At 42.7% G+C, this 17492-nt stretch overlaps 1 protein-coding gene across 6 annotated transcripts in view; it reads right to left on the bottom strand.

Moving 5' to 3' along the window:
- FLI1 (Fli-1 proto-oncogene, ETS transcription factor) overlaps positions 1-17492 on the bottom strand; it is a 149278-nt gene that overhangs the window by 10555 nt on the left and 121231 nt on the right. For all 6 annotated transcript variants that reach the window (XM_061592965.1, XM_061592966.1, XM_061592969.1 and 3 more), the window contains exon 5: positions 16208-16276. In XM_061592965.1, coding sequence (XP_061448949.1) covers positions 16208-16276 — 69 coding nt within the window. The remainder of the gene's footprint in view (positions 1-16207; positions 16277-17492) is intronic.

Here is a 17492-nt window from a genome sequence, read left to right as displayed (position 1 = left end):
AGAACTGCTAATGTTAGCATTTTTTTAACACTTAGAACAGTTTTGATTTCATTGCCTGCTTCATGGGTAGCTAATAGCTTTTGGCCCGAGGGCTACACTGATGGTAAGCCACCCCTCTGAGTGCCAGCAACCGTAGAAAGAGCAGGCAGAACTATCTTCTGATCTCAGCGTAGAGTACCATAGCACTGAGATCAGGAGATAAAGCTGCAGGGGCTGGCAGGCTAGTCCCTGTGGCTTGCTAGGCCAGATTCAGCTTACAGGTTAGCCAACTCTGGTCTACTTGAACAGACTGATGCTATTTTAGTTTGCTGTCTTAGTCTGTATGCTTTCATTTTATCATTTTCTTTATTTTATATATTTAATATTTATTATTTCATTTTATTCATTATTCAGTATTTTAAAATGTACTTTTCTTATTTCCTATTCCATTCTTAGCCACCCTAGGACATTTATATTGAAGGTTGGGGCCTGTAACTTGTGTGGTAACTCTGAGTTCTAGATTTTATGGGAGATGGGGGGAATCTACCTACTCTCATGTTGCCAGTTGCAAATTCTTCTTCTGACTCCAAGCATCAGGTTCCACTTGGAACTGACAAATTTGCCAACAGCTTTCAACATCCAAAGCATGGGTGTGGCTATAAGGATGTAGGGATGTGTAGGCATCAGATTGCTTTATGAATATTTCAGGCACCTAACTCTATTCCTTTTAGAATTATTGGGGGGGGGAGGGGAGAAGCAGCCCATAGTTTGCCTAGTCCAGGGCTGGAGAACTTTGGCCTTCCAGATGTTGTTGAAGTACAACTCTCATCAGCCCCAGCAAGCATGGCCAATGGCAAAGGATGACAGGAGCTCTGGTTCAGCAACTTATGAAGAGCTGAAGGTTCCCCCATATTTGGCCTAGTCACTCAGTTGGCAATGTGGCATTCAGTTAGTTAGATCAGTTTTCCTCCACCCTTCAGCATCAATGCTTCCAGGGCAGAAGACACATATGAAAACAACAAATAAAGTTATAAACACAGAATAATGGCAAAGCTGCAGGATACAATTATTAACCAAGGTTTAAAGCAGGGGTGAGGAACCTGAGCCCCTCCAGGTGTTGCTGGACTCTAACTCCCATCATTCCTGCCCATTGGCCATGCTGGGTAGGGCTGATGGAATGTGGAATACAACAACTGAAGGGCTACAGGTTTCCTACCCCTGGTTTCAAATAAAGGCCTGGGGAAGTAAGGCCTGACACTGTGAGGACTTAAGTGTGGGCACCAGGTAAGCCTTCCCAGGGAGAGAATTCCAAAAGCAGGGAGCCACAGCTGAGAAGGCCCCCTCACGGGCCACTGCTTGCCTAACCCTTTGGAAGTTGGATTCCCTTTAGGACTCCAAAGATGATCTCACCATAGTAACAGGCAAATGTCACAGGAGATGGTCCTTCAGCCACCCAGGTCTTGTAATTTTGTAATGGTTGTTTTTCCCCCATAAAATGAGATTTTGCCATAAATGATCAAATGCACTAAATTGCGCTAAACGTCTTGGGTGATTTGCTTTTATGTTTTCATAGTTTCACATTGACTTAAACAAGCATGGGGGACCCATGGCCCTCCAGATGTTATGAGGCTAAACTCCCATCATCCCTGACCATTGATTGTGCAAGCTGGGGCTGATGGTAGCTGGAGTCCAGCAACATGTGGTGGGCACTAGGTTAGCCACCCCACAATGCTTGTCTGCCCCCATGGGGACACTATTAATTAAAGGCCTCCTTCCCTCCAGGCAGCTCCTCCTCGCCACAGGAGCAATATGCAATGGATGCATCAGCTGTTGAGGAGACTGGAAACTAACTCCTGGCAGAGAAGTGCTCTCAAAAAGCAGCTGTGGTGGGTGTGTTTTTCATATGCTGAGTGCCACGAGAGGCAGAGCTGAACAAGAGACATCCCAGTGTCTCAGCCTGCTCATTGACCGCTGACAGTCCGTCCCTGCCCCACCCCCATTCCATGCATTAAACTTCAAGCAGATCAAGACCTCAATATTTGCTCTTCAGATAACATCATGGAGGGAAAATGGGCACTAAGCCAAGGTGCTGTGCATCTCTCTGATCTTCTTAGGATTGCCATCTGGTCAAATTTAAACCAGTCTAGTTGAGGATTTTGTTCAGCCTTCCCCAACCTGGTGCCTTCCAGATGTTTCAGACTGCAATTCCCATCAGCCCCAGGGAGCACTGCCATGCTAGCTGGGGCTGATGGGAGTGGTAGCTGGGGATGTGCAAACCTGCCAGTTTCAGTTCCTCTTGGTCTCTCATTTTTCCAGTCTTGAATTCGGCTCTCCATATTTCCACACCAATTTGCATTAAAAACAAAGTCCTCATGGAAATTCATTAGCATTTTTGTGTGCACTTCTCCTAATATACACACTTGGAATGCAGTTCTGCATTAATATATACTTTTTTGCAAAGCAATCTTCCTAATATAATGCATTTAAAAAACTTTGGGAACCACGGTTCTACGTATTGCTTTTCAGTGTTTTGGTTAACACATTTTTCTCTTGCTTTTCCTCCAGAGAACTAAGAGTGCATACATGGTTCTTTGCCCTTTCCCCCAATGTTAACCTCACAATGGCCTCATAAGGTCGGCTAGGCTGAAAGATAGTGACCAGCTCAAGGTCAGCCAGTGAGCTTCATGGCCAAGTGGGGACTGGAACCTGGGTCTTCCCGGTCTTTGTCCAACCTTCTTAACCACTGGACCAGGTCTGCATGGTGAGCTCACTAGGCAGCCTAAACAGAACCCTACAGAAATGCAGCACTTCCAAGCACACAGCCACATACACCTAAGTGACACGTGCAGATGCAGCTTTCAAAGCTTTTTTAAAAAAATGTTTTTAAAATGTTTTGTTTTAATGTATTTTAAAGTCTGTTTTATGATGTTATAAAGTGTTTTTAGTGCTTTTGTTTGCCACCCTGGGCTCCTGCTGGGAGGAAGGGCGGGATATAAATCAAATAATCAAATAAATTAATTAATAAATAAACAAGGCATAATGCAAGCTGGACACACACAGACACAGACACACACACACGCACACACACACACACACACACACACACTGCTGTTCTGTAGAACTAAACCACTAGGAAACACATAAACTCTAGTTTTAAGAAACAGCCCGGCCCATTCTAAGATCTTTTTGAAGGAGCAAATGCACCCCCACCAGCGCATAACCCCCACACATGTGCAATGACACTGCCTGCCGTGCACCCCAGGCAAAGAGAGAGAGTGTATGTGGGGTGGGGTGCGGGGGGAGAGAAACCCAGAGCTAAGGGAAAAGGAAGGATAATGGTTACTTAGAAAGTGGTCCAGACAAGCTGTCAGGTTGAATTGAGAGAATTAGAGTCTAGTGCTGGGACAGCACTGGCCTGCAGTGCTCCCCTGTGAGTAGGGTTTCCTGCCTGCTCTAGCTCAGAGACAACGAATCTTTGTTTCCAGAAGGGTTTCTTTTTCTCCCCCCCTTTTTTTTCTTTCCTCTCTCTCTCTCTCTCTCTCTCTTTTGGTGAAAACACGTGGCTGCCTCCAAAGAGGGTCAGGGAGAAAACAGACACGACACTAACGCTGGAATTTCAAAGGAAAACATTAAGAAAAATGCCCATATGAGCAAGCTACTGCGTGTCCTGGAACCATAAATCCATGCCTTGGACCACAGGATCAATAACACGCACACATGCACAAGCAACAAAAACAAAAACTATATGTGGTGGGGGACTTTTTGTTTGCACCAGTGCTGAAATTGATTCAGGGCATTCTGTCAGTAAAAGAAAAAAAGCAGGGGGGCTGTCCGGGGAGATACAAAACATCATCAAATGGAGAGGGAGCTAAAATTATAAGGAAAAGCAATGATGTGACTTTTTGACAGCAGAAGGTATTCCTGCTAGGATGGCCTACTTGGTGTGTTCACAACAAACCCTTCAAAAATCAATATATTACTTACGGGGATTTATTCTTCTCTTAAGGAAAAGGTCTAGAGATTGCCCTTTCCAAACTTAACAAGCAGCCGCTCTAGTTCCATTTTCTGCCGCACCAAGCCTTTTATGGCCCAAGGCATTGCCCATCCACGAGATCCTGCTAGAGATTCAGCTGGATTCCTCCCCTCCTTCATCAGGGCCAGCCGTGCAAACCCCAGAAGTGGGTCTGCATGCACAGCTGCGCCCGGAATTTTGCATGTGATGTCTATTAGATAGTTTGGCTTTGTATAACTGTTGCTCAAATAGCCTTCTGTGTGTGTGGGTAGATTTTGACTGTGGTCTGAAGGGAAGTGGTGCTTTCACCCATTGCCTTTGCTGCTGGCCCTCATGGAACTGAGGCTTCTCTGCCTGCTATGGTATAGTGGCTAGAGTGTTTGACTAGGACCTTGGAGATCAGGGTTTAAATCCCCACTCAGCCATGAAGCTTGCTGGGTGACTTTGGGCCAGTCACAGTCTCTCAGAGCCTAACCTAACTCACAGGATTGTTGTGAGGTTAAAATGGAGAGGGAGGAGAAGCATGGCCACCACCTTGAGCTCCTTGGACAAACAGTGGGATATAAATGTAATAAATAAATAAATAAAATATTGGCAGTAGGGTAGCTGCTTACACATTGCCAAAAACCACACTGAGGTTAAAAGGGGGCGGCGGCGCTGATTTGCAGAAGTCTGCATGTGTTATTTTATATACAAATATAGAAATACAATAATCTGATTAGAAATACATCTCATTGGCGCAGTTTTGCCACAGAGAAATGCATGAATGTCACATTAGACTGGGACACTAAAGCCACTGAGATCATGGAATCCTCCATGTTAAGATTTTTTAAAAACCTGGTAAGGAAAAAAAGAGTCAAATGGGAAAGCTACATAGAAATGTGCTTTTGGATTTACTAGTCATCTGACTATGCTGAGACTCAGACGAGGCTTATCAGTACCTGAGCACTACTGATTCATTATCGGTTCAGTTGCCAAGAGTGTGGAGGATTTAACTCAGGAGGCTGAGGGTCAAATATCTCAGTCAGCCTTCCCCAACCTGGTGAGCTCCAGGTGCTTTGGATCACACAAATATCATGTGCAAGTGGAACTCTCACATCAAACTAGTGGGAGATGTGCACATTCCTACTCTGCACATTCCATATCAAGCATGAAAAAAGAAAGTGCAACCCACTCACACTTCCTTTAGCTTGAACCTCACAAGCTACCCTTGATCAAAGCTGATGGAGCTCCTCAGGACCAAAGCCAGTGATCATTCACATAAGCCAGAAGTGACTAGCCTGTGACCTATGGGTCATATCCAGCCCTCAGATGTTTTTGTGCCTCCTGAAGACCCCATAATTTTTCACTTTTTGATTTTCTTTACAAAAAATATTGAATGCTCCTGTGACACTGTTATGTCAAAATATCAAAAGGTTTTTGTGCCTGCAAGACTCCACCTAAATCTTTCAATTAAAATATTACTACTACTACTACTACTACTGACCACTGCAGGAGGTCCCCCACTGCAACTCCAAACCAAACTGTGTTTGTGGCCTCCCAAGACCTCCACCAAAATTTGGCCTTTTTTTAAAAAAAATTTTTTCCTTTAAATAACCCACTTTTTTTTACAGATCACTCCTGCAGATCTCCTGCTGTGATGCCAAAAGTTTCCATGTCCCCCAAGCCCCCCCAATTTGTCCATTTATTTCCCCCCTAAATTGAACAAATAATGACAGAAATGATTTAAAACAGTGTAGAACAGCTGATGGGAAAGTGTTTTTGGAAGGCAACCTTGAGAACTGAAGTTCTCACTATGCCCACTTTTACACTTTTGACCGGTGGCCTCTGAAGGGTTGACCATTGGCCAATGCAGCCCTCAGCCCCCCCAAAATGTTACCCACCCCTTACATAAACCATGCAGCTTTGCATTGCCATCTGAAAATCTGGGTTCAGTGCAATGCAAGTGGTGCTTTCAGGATGCTAATTTCTGAGGTGTCAGATCATCTGGCTCAGTGGTGGTTGGTGCCCATTGGGACTTGTAGGGCAGAAGATGGGGAGACCAAAAACAGGTGGAGCTAGGGCCAATGACTGGATGAGCCAGAGCCAATGACAGGCAGAACCAACTAATTCTCTGTTTGCCCCCATCCTCCTCCTTGCTGAGTTCTACAAAGGCATCTCTGAGACTAAGGAGGAGGCAGAAGCTGAGAGGCAGGCGGGGGCTGGCTGAGGGCAGACTAAAGTTAGTGGGGCAGTGACCCACTTGCCCTAACATGCCAGCCTCCATGGATCTGGCAACCTTGCCTGTGTATAAGTACTTGTGATGTCTCCCATTTTCCTGATGCACCCCGTCGAATGGCTGCAATATCTTACCCTTGCTGCCAAGTCATGAAAATTGAAACAGACTCTTTCCCATTAAAACAAAACAAGCAGATAGGTCCAAATCATTCTGCTTAGCGATGAGAAGAGCCTCATTTCGTTTACAAGAAAATTGTTCCTCGGCCAGGAAAAGCCTGATGATTCTCATTAGAACAATTTAGGTCTCCAAGGCAGCTGAAGACAATTTGTACCAAGGACACCAAATGCCGTACATTTCAAAGTTTAGGATGCTTGCTAACGTGGAACCTCAGCTGATGTCCAGAGAATGTTGGGCTTGATCCCAGAGGAACCTGCCACATGAACCGCAAGAGAGACTGATGAGGAAGCAGCAGCCAGAGACTACCTAAGCATGTTCCCAAGCAAACCCACAGCTACATATGACACTGTTAAGAGACATATGCTGTCTTGTTTAGTGGCTTGGCTGTTAACGGTGAATGCTGCTTAATAGCCAGCAAGGAAAGCTCATCATACCTACTTGCTCGGGTGGGAGATGAGACCATTGTTTAAGATATGTGTGTTATGTGTGCGTGTGTGTGCATGTAAGAGACACACACACTAATTTAGCAGTCATCCCTGCTCCTCAGTTATACTCTGCATAGAAATGCAGCCCCTGAAATGCTGGCCATGGGTTTTAGTCAACCTACCTAGAGTAAACTCACTGAAATTAACGGTTTGTATCTTATTCTTTTAATTTTTGTGAGCTGTCCAGCTAACATATGTTATTGGGTGGTCAAATGGTTAAAAAGTAAACCACATGAAATCTTGTTTAACATCAGCAGTGACTCCCAGCAAGCTGCTGAGAACATCACATGGAACAGGGCCTTTTCTATATGGCCCCCTCCCCATTATGGAACTCATTTCTGAGCGATATCAGGCCACATTCACACCATACATTTATTCCACTATTATTCCAATAATACTCATGACTTAACACATCCACTAATGTGGGCTCTAGCCCACAAAAGGCTCTGTCCTTCTGCTACACTGATGGCTAACCTTAGAACACCATGAACTTATATAAGATAAGCATACTTGGGGAAAATGCAAATTATTCCAACCAGTTTGAACAAATATGAGATCCATTTGCTAAGTTCTAGAAGTCTTAATTTCAAGAACTGACAGGTAAGTTGTTACTGTTGTCTGAATTATAAATTCCTCTGGCCTTAATTTAATAAAGTGCTGGAGACAGCATTTCCTTATGCTAATTTTCAGCAGATTCTTAGGTCTGTAAAAGAAGGGGTTTTTGAGACATCACTTTTTTCTAACACTCTTGGTGCTTTTGCAGGCAATTTGTTTCATCTGACCATGATTCTATTATTATTATTATTATTATTATTACTATTACTATTACTATTACTATTACTATTACTATTACTATTACTATTACTATTACTATTACTATTATTATTATTATTTAATGGGGAAAAGGGGAAAAGGTTTCCTATACATTAACAATGTGCAGACTGGACCATTAATAAAATGCAGCCTTGTGAACGAGCTCCACAAAAAAAGAAAAATATCTAACATGGTTAGTTTTTTGTTGATGAACACAGAGCCTCTGAGTGACAGAAGTTACACTACATTAAGACAAAAGAAAACAAAACGCAAAAGTGCCACTTTTACTGTCTGAGCTCTCTCTTTGCTTTCCTCCCTCTATTTACAGTGCTAGCACCTGTCCAGGGCCCAGAAAGGAAGAAGGCTCCATGTGCTCGGGTGATGTTGATGGGCGTGTGTGTGACTGTTTACTCTTGCAGATGGAGGCTCTGTGCTTGTATGTTTGCTTTGTCCATACAAGCTTTATTATTTTTATTTTTTATTTTAAACAGATCACTATTCAGTTGGAGAGGGAGTCAGAGGGGAGCAGAGTGAGCTTTGTTGCTACCTTGCAAATGTGATTTCTCTTCCAATGGCAAGGGAGAAGGGGCTCAGAGAGGGGTGAGTGCCTGGGAGTAGGCCGCTCAAGTGGGCGACTGCTTTGGAGACAAAAGCCGCACCTGCAAAATGCAGCATTAATCCTCTGTGCGTGTGTGTTTTGTGTGTGTGTTTTGTGCGTGTTTCTTCTGTCTCAGAGGCAGATGGTTGAGGTTAAAATGTACAGCAGCAGAATCAGATAACATCCTCTATGGAGCCAAAACTACACAGTACAGGAAACACGAGGATGTTACCCAAAGCATCCTCCTCCTGTTGATCTCCCCACCCCCACCCTGGGCCGCGATGCGTAGGCTCATCACAGCTTCAGTGGGTGCATCTTCACAGCATGCACTTTCTTGTTCCCGTTACTGCATGAGAGGTGAGAAAACGTGACAGAATGCAAAAAGGAGAAGATAGTTCTTGTTAGTGTCATCCAAGGATGGAAGGGTCTGTCCATTTCAGTTCTCCTAGGTTCTCATTCTTCCAATCTGAAATTCAGTTCTCCACATTTCTGCAGCAATTTGCAATTTTTTTTAAAAAAAAAATCCTTATAATTATTCACAATTTTAGTGCCAATTTCTCCTAAGAATCATTTTTTGTACACAGTTTTGACTATTGTACACATTTTTGCAAGCCATTTCTTCTAATGTAATGCAGTTTTGTATGTTGTTTTCACTAATATAGTCCTTTTTATGCACACTCCCCCCAATATATGCATTCTTGTACACACTGCTTGCTTAGAGAACTGCATTGCAAAATTCGGATGTGTGTTAATTTTGAAAGATGGCTGTGTTTTGGTTGTCATATTGTTTTGGAAAATGCAACTTTAACAGAATCAAATTTCTCCTCCATCCCTAGTGCCAGCTATTGAGGTTTAGGTTCATTGCAGCTTTAACTGACCTGGGTACCCTCCAGATGTTTTGGACCACAACTCATATCACCCCCATGCCAAAGTGTCTGGAGGACACCAAGTTGGCAAAGGCTGGTTTAATGCGCAGCTCAATACATTTTGGAACTGAAGTCCCTTCTTCAGGAGCAACCTTAAGACTTTCTGAAGAAGCTTGCACAAGTATCTGAAGCAGCTTACACAAATGCTGCTACCTATGCAATGCCATGAGCCTCTTATCCTTGATACCTGGTACCAGTTTCTCCTTTTTACATTCTTTCAAGGTTTAGTAACATGAAATCATAGGAAGCTGCCTTATACTGAGTCAGACCTAGTGGTCCATCTAGCGCAGTATTGTCCACAGTGACTGGCAGCAGCTCTGTAGTGTTTCAGACAGGGAGTCTCTTCCAGCCCGACCTGGAGTTGCTGGGGATTGAACCTGGGACCTTCTGTATGCATTGAGCTATACCTCCATCCTGTCTTTTTGTCTTCCTGGCTGTGGAAACTCACAGTCACATTTCAGAGCCAGAGCCTTTCCTGTGAGATGGGAAGGGAGCCCTTCAGGTAGTGGTGGGAGAATGTAGGGGAGCACAGCAAGTGTTTCTTTCTGAGCAGGGGTGATTATGTCATCAATCAGGGCACCAGCTTTATAGATGGACCCTCCTTGCTCTGGCAAGTGACTAAAGGTAAGGTGTTTTTATTTTTTTTATTGTACTTGTTTTATTTCTGTGCATCAACTTTTGACCATAAGGTGAAGGGAGGCATATAAATATTCATATAAATATATAACATTAAGGAAATAATTAACCAGAGTCTGGATACTTCTTTCCTCTTCTTTGATGGGGTTCCTACTTCATGCTAGGAGTTTAGATAGTAACCCTTCTTTGCAAGAGTGTTGGAATTGCTAGTTAAAATCTAAAGCTTGCACGTCAGCTGTCTGAAGATCTTTTGTTAAAACTGAAAAGTGTTTATTTAGTCAGCAGTAAAAGCACTACTGAGTTCAAAGGAGCTTACTTCCAGGAAACTATGCAAAGGATTGGGTATTATACTATGTACTGCTGCTGTTGGGTATGTGTGTGGGGGGCACCTGGGAGGAAGGGTGGGATATAAAATTATTATTATTATTATTATTATTAAACAGCAGCAACAACAGTAGTCATTTAGCCTCACAACCACAGAGTGAGCTGGTTTATGTTGAGAGACTGGGCTTGAAGCTTTATTTTATTATTCCATATATATCCCACCTTTCTTCCAAGGAGCTCAAAGTGGCTTACAAACATGGTTCCCCCTCCTGATTTTATCCTCACAACAGCCCTGTGAGGTAGGTTAGGCTGAGAGACTATGACTGGCCCAAGGTCATCCAGTGAGCTTCATGGCCAAGTGGGGATTTGAACCCTGGTCTCCCAGGTCCCAGCCTAACCATTACACCACACCAGCTGTAATGACTGCTCCTGGGTCACTTATCACCCAGTGGAGTTCTAATGCTGGCACATCTCCAGGAGATACCCATCTTTATGCAGCTGCCTTATGATGACTCAGGCCATTAGCCTATCTGGCCCAGTGCTGTCTATTTGAATTGGCAACAACAATCCAAACTCTCGGGCTGAGAGATCTTTTCCCGACCCTGCCTCTGAGCTGGAGATGCTGCAGGTGGAACCAGGGTCCTTCTGCCTTCAAAGCAGGTGCATTATGGCTGGGCTATTGCTTCTCACCTGAAATATGGCAGTCGGGAGATTCACATGATACACAGTCCAGCAAAAAAGTGGGAGATCCCAGGGTAGTATGCCCACCCCCCCAAATCTATTTAATAACTCTCTGTTCCACTAGCATGAGTGGGAGAGCACACACCTTGCATGCAGAAGGTTCTTTGTCCCGCTGACTCAGGGACAGGGTTGGTAAAGACTTTTGCCTGATACCTTGGAGAGACACTTTAAGTCAAGGCAGACGATCCTGTGCTGGGTAATCCAATGGTTCAACACAGTATGAGCACTTCATAGGTAAGGCACGCACAGAGGGAGGTTTTACAAATAGGAGAGCTGCCACTGAGAAACGCAATTGCTTTCTTCCATAATTATTATTATTATTATTATTAACTTTATTTATACCCCACCGTTTTTCCAAATTGGAACTCACGGCAGCTTCCAGATAAAAGACACATACAATTAAAAACCTATCAAAAATAAAAGCATATAATACATAAATGAATAAGTATAAACAGATATAATTAAAAAATGAACTCTAGCTTAAAATAGCATTAAACTGTTTCTAATAATTAAAAAACATAATCATAAAATCAGAATAATTAAAAAATAAACTGGCAAGAACAATATAACATCCTTTTGGGCCTATCCTTGGCAGCCTTCGGAATCAAAGGCTTGCTGAAATAAGAAAGTTTTTAACTGTCGGCGAAAGGACTGCAGGGAAGGGGTCATTCTTATCTCCCGAGGGAGGGAATTTCAAAGCCTAGGGGCCACCACCGAGAAGGCTCTATCTCGTATTCCCACTAGTTGTACTTGTGTGGATGTAGGTATTGAAAGAAGGGCCTCTCCTGAAGATCTCAGGGTCCAGGCAGGCACATAGAGGGCGATGCGATCTGACAAATAGCCTGGACCCAAGCCGTATAACGGTTGCAAAAGGGGAGTGAGGGTGCTGTATACCCACCTCCCTTGTTGAAGCTCTTCTCTGCAGGCACCAGGCTAAGCATAAGGGAAGGAAAGAGGACTTGACTTGCTAACCTAAAAGCATTACATCCCACAGTAATGAAATGTCTTTCCTCTTCAATCTGCCAAAGGCTAAGCTGAAATTTATTGGAACTGCTACATAACTTCTAAAATCCAGCTGAGCTTTTGGTGGCCAAAACTAAAGTTGACTGAGGCAGCGTTTTCAGCTGCAGTTATCCCCCACCCCTAATATGTTCAAATCTTCATTCTATATATATTTAAATGGTTGCTAGAAAAATGAGGGACTCTGTACAAATGACATGAAAGAATGCCATTATTACTCTATCCTTTCCGAAGCTTTAAGTTATGATAAAAAAGTTATGATTCTCACCGCTTGCAACAAATATAAAATTGAATTGTATTGTACTGCTATTCTGATTTTCCATGCTGTTGTTTTATGTGCTGTTATGCTTGCAAATATGAAAAATAAAAAGGAAATCAATTTAACATTCGTAACGAAGAGATTTTGGCCTTTTCCCTTCCTTTCCAAATTTTCAAAAGCCAAACCCGTCAACTATTGAGGCTGGCAAATGTTAAACTGAAACAGACTCTGCTTGCTTTTTTTATGTCGTTGGGGAGGGTGAGGCCTATAAACCCAGGGTGAAGCTGGGATTTAGATTAAATGATTGCTAGAGGAAATAGAGTCAGTGGCTGCAGGATGTGGGAATCTGGCAGTACCATGAGACACAACACTTTGCAGAATGGATTTTTTATAAAATGTGTGCCTCATGCTGAAACAGACAGTTGCAAAAGCATGAATTAGCTAAAATCCAGAACTCCTTGTCAGAGTACAGCAGGCACTAATGGAGTGTTATGCCTGGAAAGTCATAAAAGGGAGACTTTGCTTGTTGTTCTCTAGGTAAGCAGAAGTCCAAGGACTAACTGGATGATTTTAAAGTTTGTGATTCACAATACATTTTTCCTTTATCCAGGGCTCTGCACTCCTATGTGCATTTCTACTTGAAAGTAAGGGCACTTCCAGACTGCTGCTGTTTTGTGGGTAGAATTCAAATTGCAGTTAAAGTGGACTGGGCACTCTTGTGTAACTAACCTGCTCTCCCGCCCCACAAAAAATCAGACTTTTGGCAGTAAGGAAAGTAGGGATGGACAAACCTGTCAATTTCAGTTTCTTTCAATTTCTCATTTTTCCAACCTTCAGTCTGCCCCATTTGCAATTTTTTCTTTAAAGATGTGCACAAAAGTCTGTATGCATTTCTGTGCTAATTTCTCCTAATATAAACATTTTAATGCAGTTTGGTGTAATTTATGCATTTCTCCAATCAATTTCCCCTAATATAGTTTTGTACACTAGGGATGGAAGGATCTGTCAATTTCGGTTCTCTCCATTACTCATTTTCCTAATCTTAAATTTGGTTCTCCACATTTCTGCAGCAATTGGTGATTTTTTTTAAAAAAAGAATCCTCATGAAAATTCTCCAGCATTTTAGTGTGGATTTCTCCTACTAAACACATTTTTGTGTGCAGTTTTGACTAATGTACACATTTTTGCAAGCAATTTCTCTTGCTATAATGCATTTTTGAACGTTATGTTCACAAATATATATATATATATTTATGCACACTTTCCCCTAATATATGCATTTCTGCAACCACTGCTTGGTTGGAGAACTGCATTGCAAAATTCAGATAAATGTGAATTTCTGATTGCTGTGTTCGGTTCTCATCTAGTTTTTGAAAGGCAGATTTGATCAATTCTGCTCTAAATGCAAACTGAATTGGATTTCTCACCCATCCTTAATCTTCGCTAATATAATATATATTTGTGCACACGTTTTGGTTGATGAACTGCATCACAAAATTCAGTGCTAATTTTGAAGGATATCTTCAGAACAAATGCTCAGTAAACAGCCAACATTGTATAACCTCTCCACAAACTTCACACAAACAAATCAGGATGAATGCTCAGCAAGCAGGTTGTCTGGAAGTGACCCAAGGCCCACTGTGTTCACTGGGCCTTACTCTTTAGTATTCACGTTTAGGATTTCAGCCTAAGACTACAATCTTATCTATATGCAAGTGGAAGTAGGTATCAATTATTTCAAAGGGACCTACATCTGATTATACATGGTTGGAGAAGGGGACAGTGTGAGTACATTTATTTTAAAATTAGCTACAATGCTAATTTGTGGACAATGGTCCAAGCAGCCAAATTCCATTCTAGAGAAAAGTATCATGAAAGGGAAGCCGCAGAGAGGATGAATAACCAGAACAACTTTAATGCATAACAGTTTATGAAGGGGGGAGGAGAAAAGCCATGCAGCTGCTTGTAATAGAGAACTGAAACTAAAAGCACAATGCCTGATTGCTCAGGCAGTCCCTGGTAGGACACGCCAGGAAGGCCAATATAATACAGCATGCATCTCAAGACCAAACAACATGAAGACTCAGAGGCATTGCATGCTACAGCAGACATGGGAGAGGCACCTGTGCTGGAGCATCTCCTTTTAAGTCTAAGTTGATGGTCATGTCCACATCTTGTGGCAGCAAATTCCACAGTCTGACTGAGTGCTTTGTGAAGAAGTACTTCCCCTTGCCTGATTGCTTGATCCAAATCCACTGAGTCTGCCGTTCATAGGAAGGGACTTAGGAACATAGGAAGCTGTCCTCTGTGGAGTCAGACCATTGGTCCATCTAGCTCAATATTGTCAGGACTGACAGGGCAAAGAGGGGGAACCTGTGGCCCTCTGTTTGTTGTTGGACTACACCTCTCATTAGCCCTGACCATTGGCCATGCTGGCTGAGGGTGATGGGAGTTGTAGTCCAACAACTAGGACCCACTCTAGTTGTAGTTGTAATGCATTTTAAGCTGTTTGTAATGTTGCATTTTACATTGTTGTGACCTGTTCTGTTGAAGGGCAGGTAATAAATGTGACAACCACCGCCACCTCTGGAGGGCGACAGATTCCTCATCCCTGGTGTGTGGGGAAAGCTACAAGAGTCACATTGGTCAGGGCACGGAAATGCCTCTTACTGATTTGCTTATGTCAATCACTGACATGTAACACAAAAAGGCATATTGAAATAAAAACCCATGGGGGCAATTACACATTCAATCATTTGCACCGAGTTACGATAAATAGAAAAGCAGAATATTGTTACAGAGCCCCATCTACAGACTTTGGTGCATTACAGAGCAACATATGCAAAAAAAAAGAAAAAAGACAAGCGACGACAATCTAGACCTTAGACCAGCCTTTCCCAACTAGTGGGACACCAGATGTTGTTGGACCACAACTCCCATCAGCCTCAGCCAGCATTGCCAATGGTCAGGAAAGAAGGGAATTGTGGTCCAACAACATCTGGTGGCCCACTAGTCGGGAAACGCTGCCTTAGACAATGGAAATGAATGGACAATGGAGAAGAGGGAAAGGAGAGGCAAGTGTGGAGGTGAGCAAATGCAGTAAGATGTACTTAGTACTCTTCATTTCAGTTTAGGGAAGAGTACTAATTAGATAAGCCAAAGTCTTGGTTAAGCCAACAGCCATGGTAGAATTTTTTAAGGATTTGAGACCCAACACGTATTCTTACAGAAGCAGATGAATGTGCCACTCAAATAAATTGGATCAACAGAAATTCCATAGAATATTCTGCAATGGCAGGAGACTGTGCTGGTCAAGGATAAAGCTCAACAAGTGTCCTTCCTAGCCTCTGGAATACACACACCTTCAATATTTCATCTGCTCACCAGCTGCTTCCCAACAACTAGGGTTGAATCCTTCATTCCCCAAAACAAACTCAAAAGGCTTGGCTCAGGTATTCTACAACCTGCACATTTCTTAAAGCCTAGATAGATCGTGATAGGGAGGAACCTGCAACAGATGCCTTTGAAGAGGTACTGCAGTCCCTGCTTCATTTCTTTGGCTCCACTGTGACACAGAAACAGAGGAGGGGAGAGGAGGCAATGTAAAGGAAAGGCCCAGGTGCTACCTAGCATGTGTGAGGGTCTCTACTGAATAGGGCACATTGAGATAAAAACCCACTGGGAGTCAGTTTTGCATTTGATCAGTTGCACTGCATAATATTCCAATAGATAGAAAAATATAGTGTTATTAAATAGCAACATCAATGCACTCTGGTGCATTACAGAGCAACATTTGTAAAAAAATAAATAAATACAAATCTCTGCCCCAAGTAGATGACAATCTAGACTTTAGGCAATGAGAAAGGAGGGGGAAAGTGTCCTTCCTGGCTTCTGGAATGATAAGGCAAGGAAGCAGATTCTGCCGATTTCCAGGCTGAGCTCCATTTTTTCATTTGTTTGGTGCTTTTCACATTACAAGGTACCAGACAAATGATTACGATCAAGATGAAGGAACTCACCTTCTTTGGCATTGAGTCGAGAGGATGGCTCTGTGTGCGCTGGTGTGTTATAAGACAGCAAGGAGCTACCTGGAAGGGGAAAAAAAATCAAACAACAAGGTTTAGTCCAATGCAAAAATGCGTATTTTTTGCAATAGGTAGAGAAAAGGCTTCATAGTGGTTGGGGGCAGGGAAGATAAAAGTTGCAATTAAGTATCCATGATCAGTTCTTAGCTTGGCTGGGAGAAGGGTAGAGGAAGGAAGCAGAAAGGAATGGCTTCCTAGTTATGCATGGGAGAAAGGTCCCTTCTGCAGTTTATTCCTTGACTCCAAAGGAAAATTAGCAATATTCTAGAAACAGCATAATTGTGATGGGTCAAAGTCTGGGATTGCTCCTAATTTTAACAGAACACTCTGTGACTACTAGCCAGGTTTTTCAGCCAGCCAGCCATCCCTGCACTGGTTCAACCAGTATAATGGGATATTTTAAATATAATTTAAATATAACGCACTATATAAATGATTTTAAATAATATACACAAACAAATAAATGCATATTCTGGTGGGTAGCTAAGTAATGCCAGGATCTCTGAACAGTCTGTAAATGACCATTTAAAAGGATCTAAGCAATTAAGCCTGCATATATTTGAATATGAATAAGACAATAATTTTGAGGGGGGTAAACATACTCTCTGTGAGAGGAGGCATCATCATAGAAGAGACATTTCCCAAGTCATTCTAACTGTGAGAGAAAAATGAATGCCTCTTCCAAGATGACACCTCTGGTTCGACCTACTGTTGCCCTCCCTGCCTGCTACCCAACCAGACCCAATGGGCAGCAGCTACCACTAGGACCATGGTTTCCTTGTCAGCCAAGAGGTACATAATGTGTATGTTTTGTGCTGAAAGCCTTTGTCTGGACAGACTGTGCAGGAGACAAAAGCATTTGCCAAAGTTCTTCCAACCTTTCTGGCACCTGTAATGTCACGGGAAGTATATTATGGTGGGGGAAGGATCACTTCCGCTTTCTATTCTACATGAACAAGGGACAAGACAACCCAAATTGTGCAAGGGAAGTTCAAAGGTGTTTTACTTTTGTCATATGTGAAATCAAGACAAAGGGTTGTATTCAACTAAGTCCCACTCAGAATAGACTCATTAAAATGAATGCAGCTAAGTCAGTCATGTCTATAACTTCAATAGGTCTACTCTGAGTCAGACTACTCTTGAATATTAAATACTACTCAGAGTTGCAAGAGCAATTTGCCTCTCTAAGCTGCCAGCTGGCCTTTAGGGAGAGGAACCA

The sequence above is a fragment of the Rhineura floridana genome, chromosome 12 (assembly GCF_030035675.1).
Source record: "Rhineura floridana isolate rRhiFlo1 chromosome 12, rRhiFlo1.hap2, whole genome shotgun sequence".
Classification (NCBI taxonomy): domain Eukaryota; kingdom Metazoa; phylum Chordata; class Lepidosauria; order Squamata; family Rhineuridae; genus Rhineura; species Rhineura floridana.
This window is presented reverse-complemented; position numbering and strand designations above follow the sequence as displayed.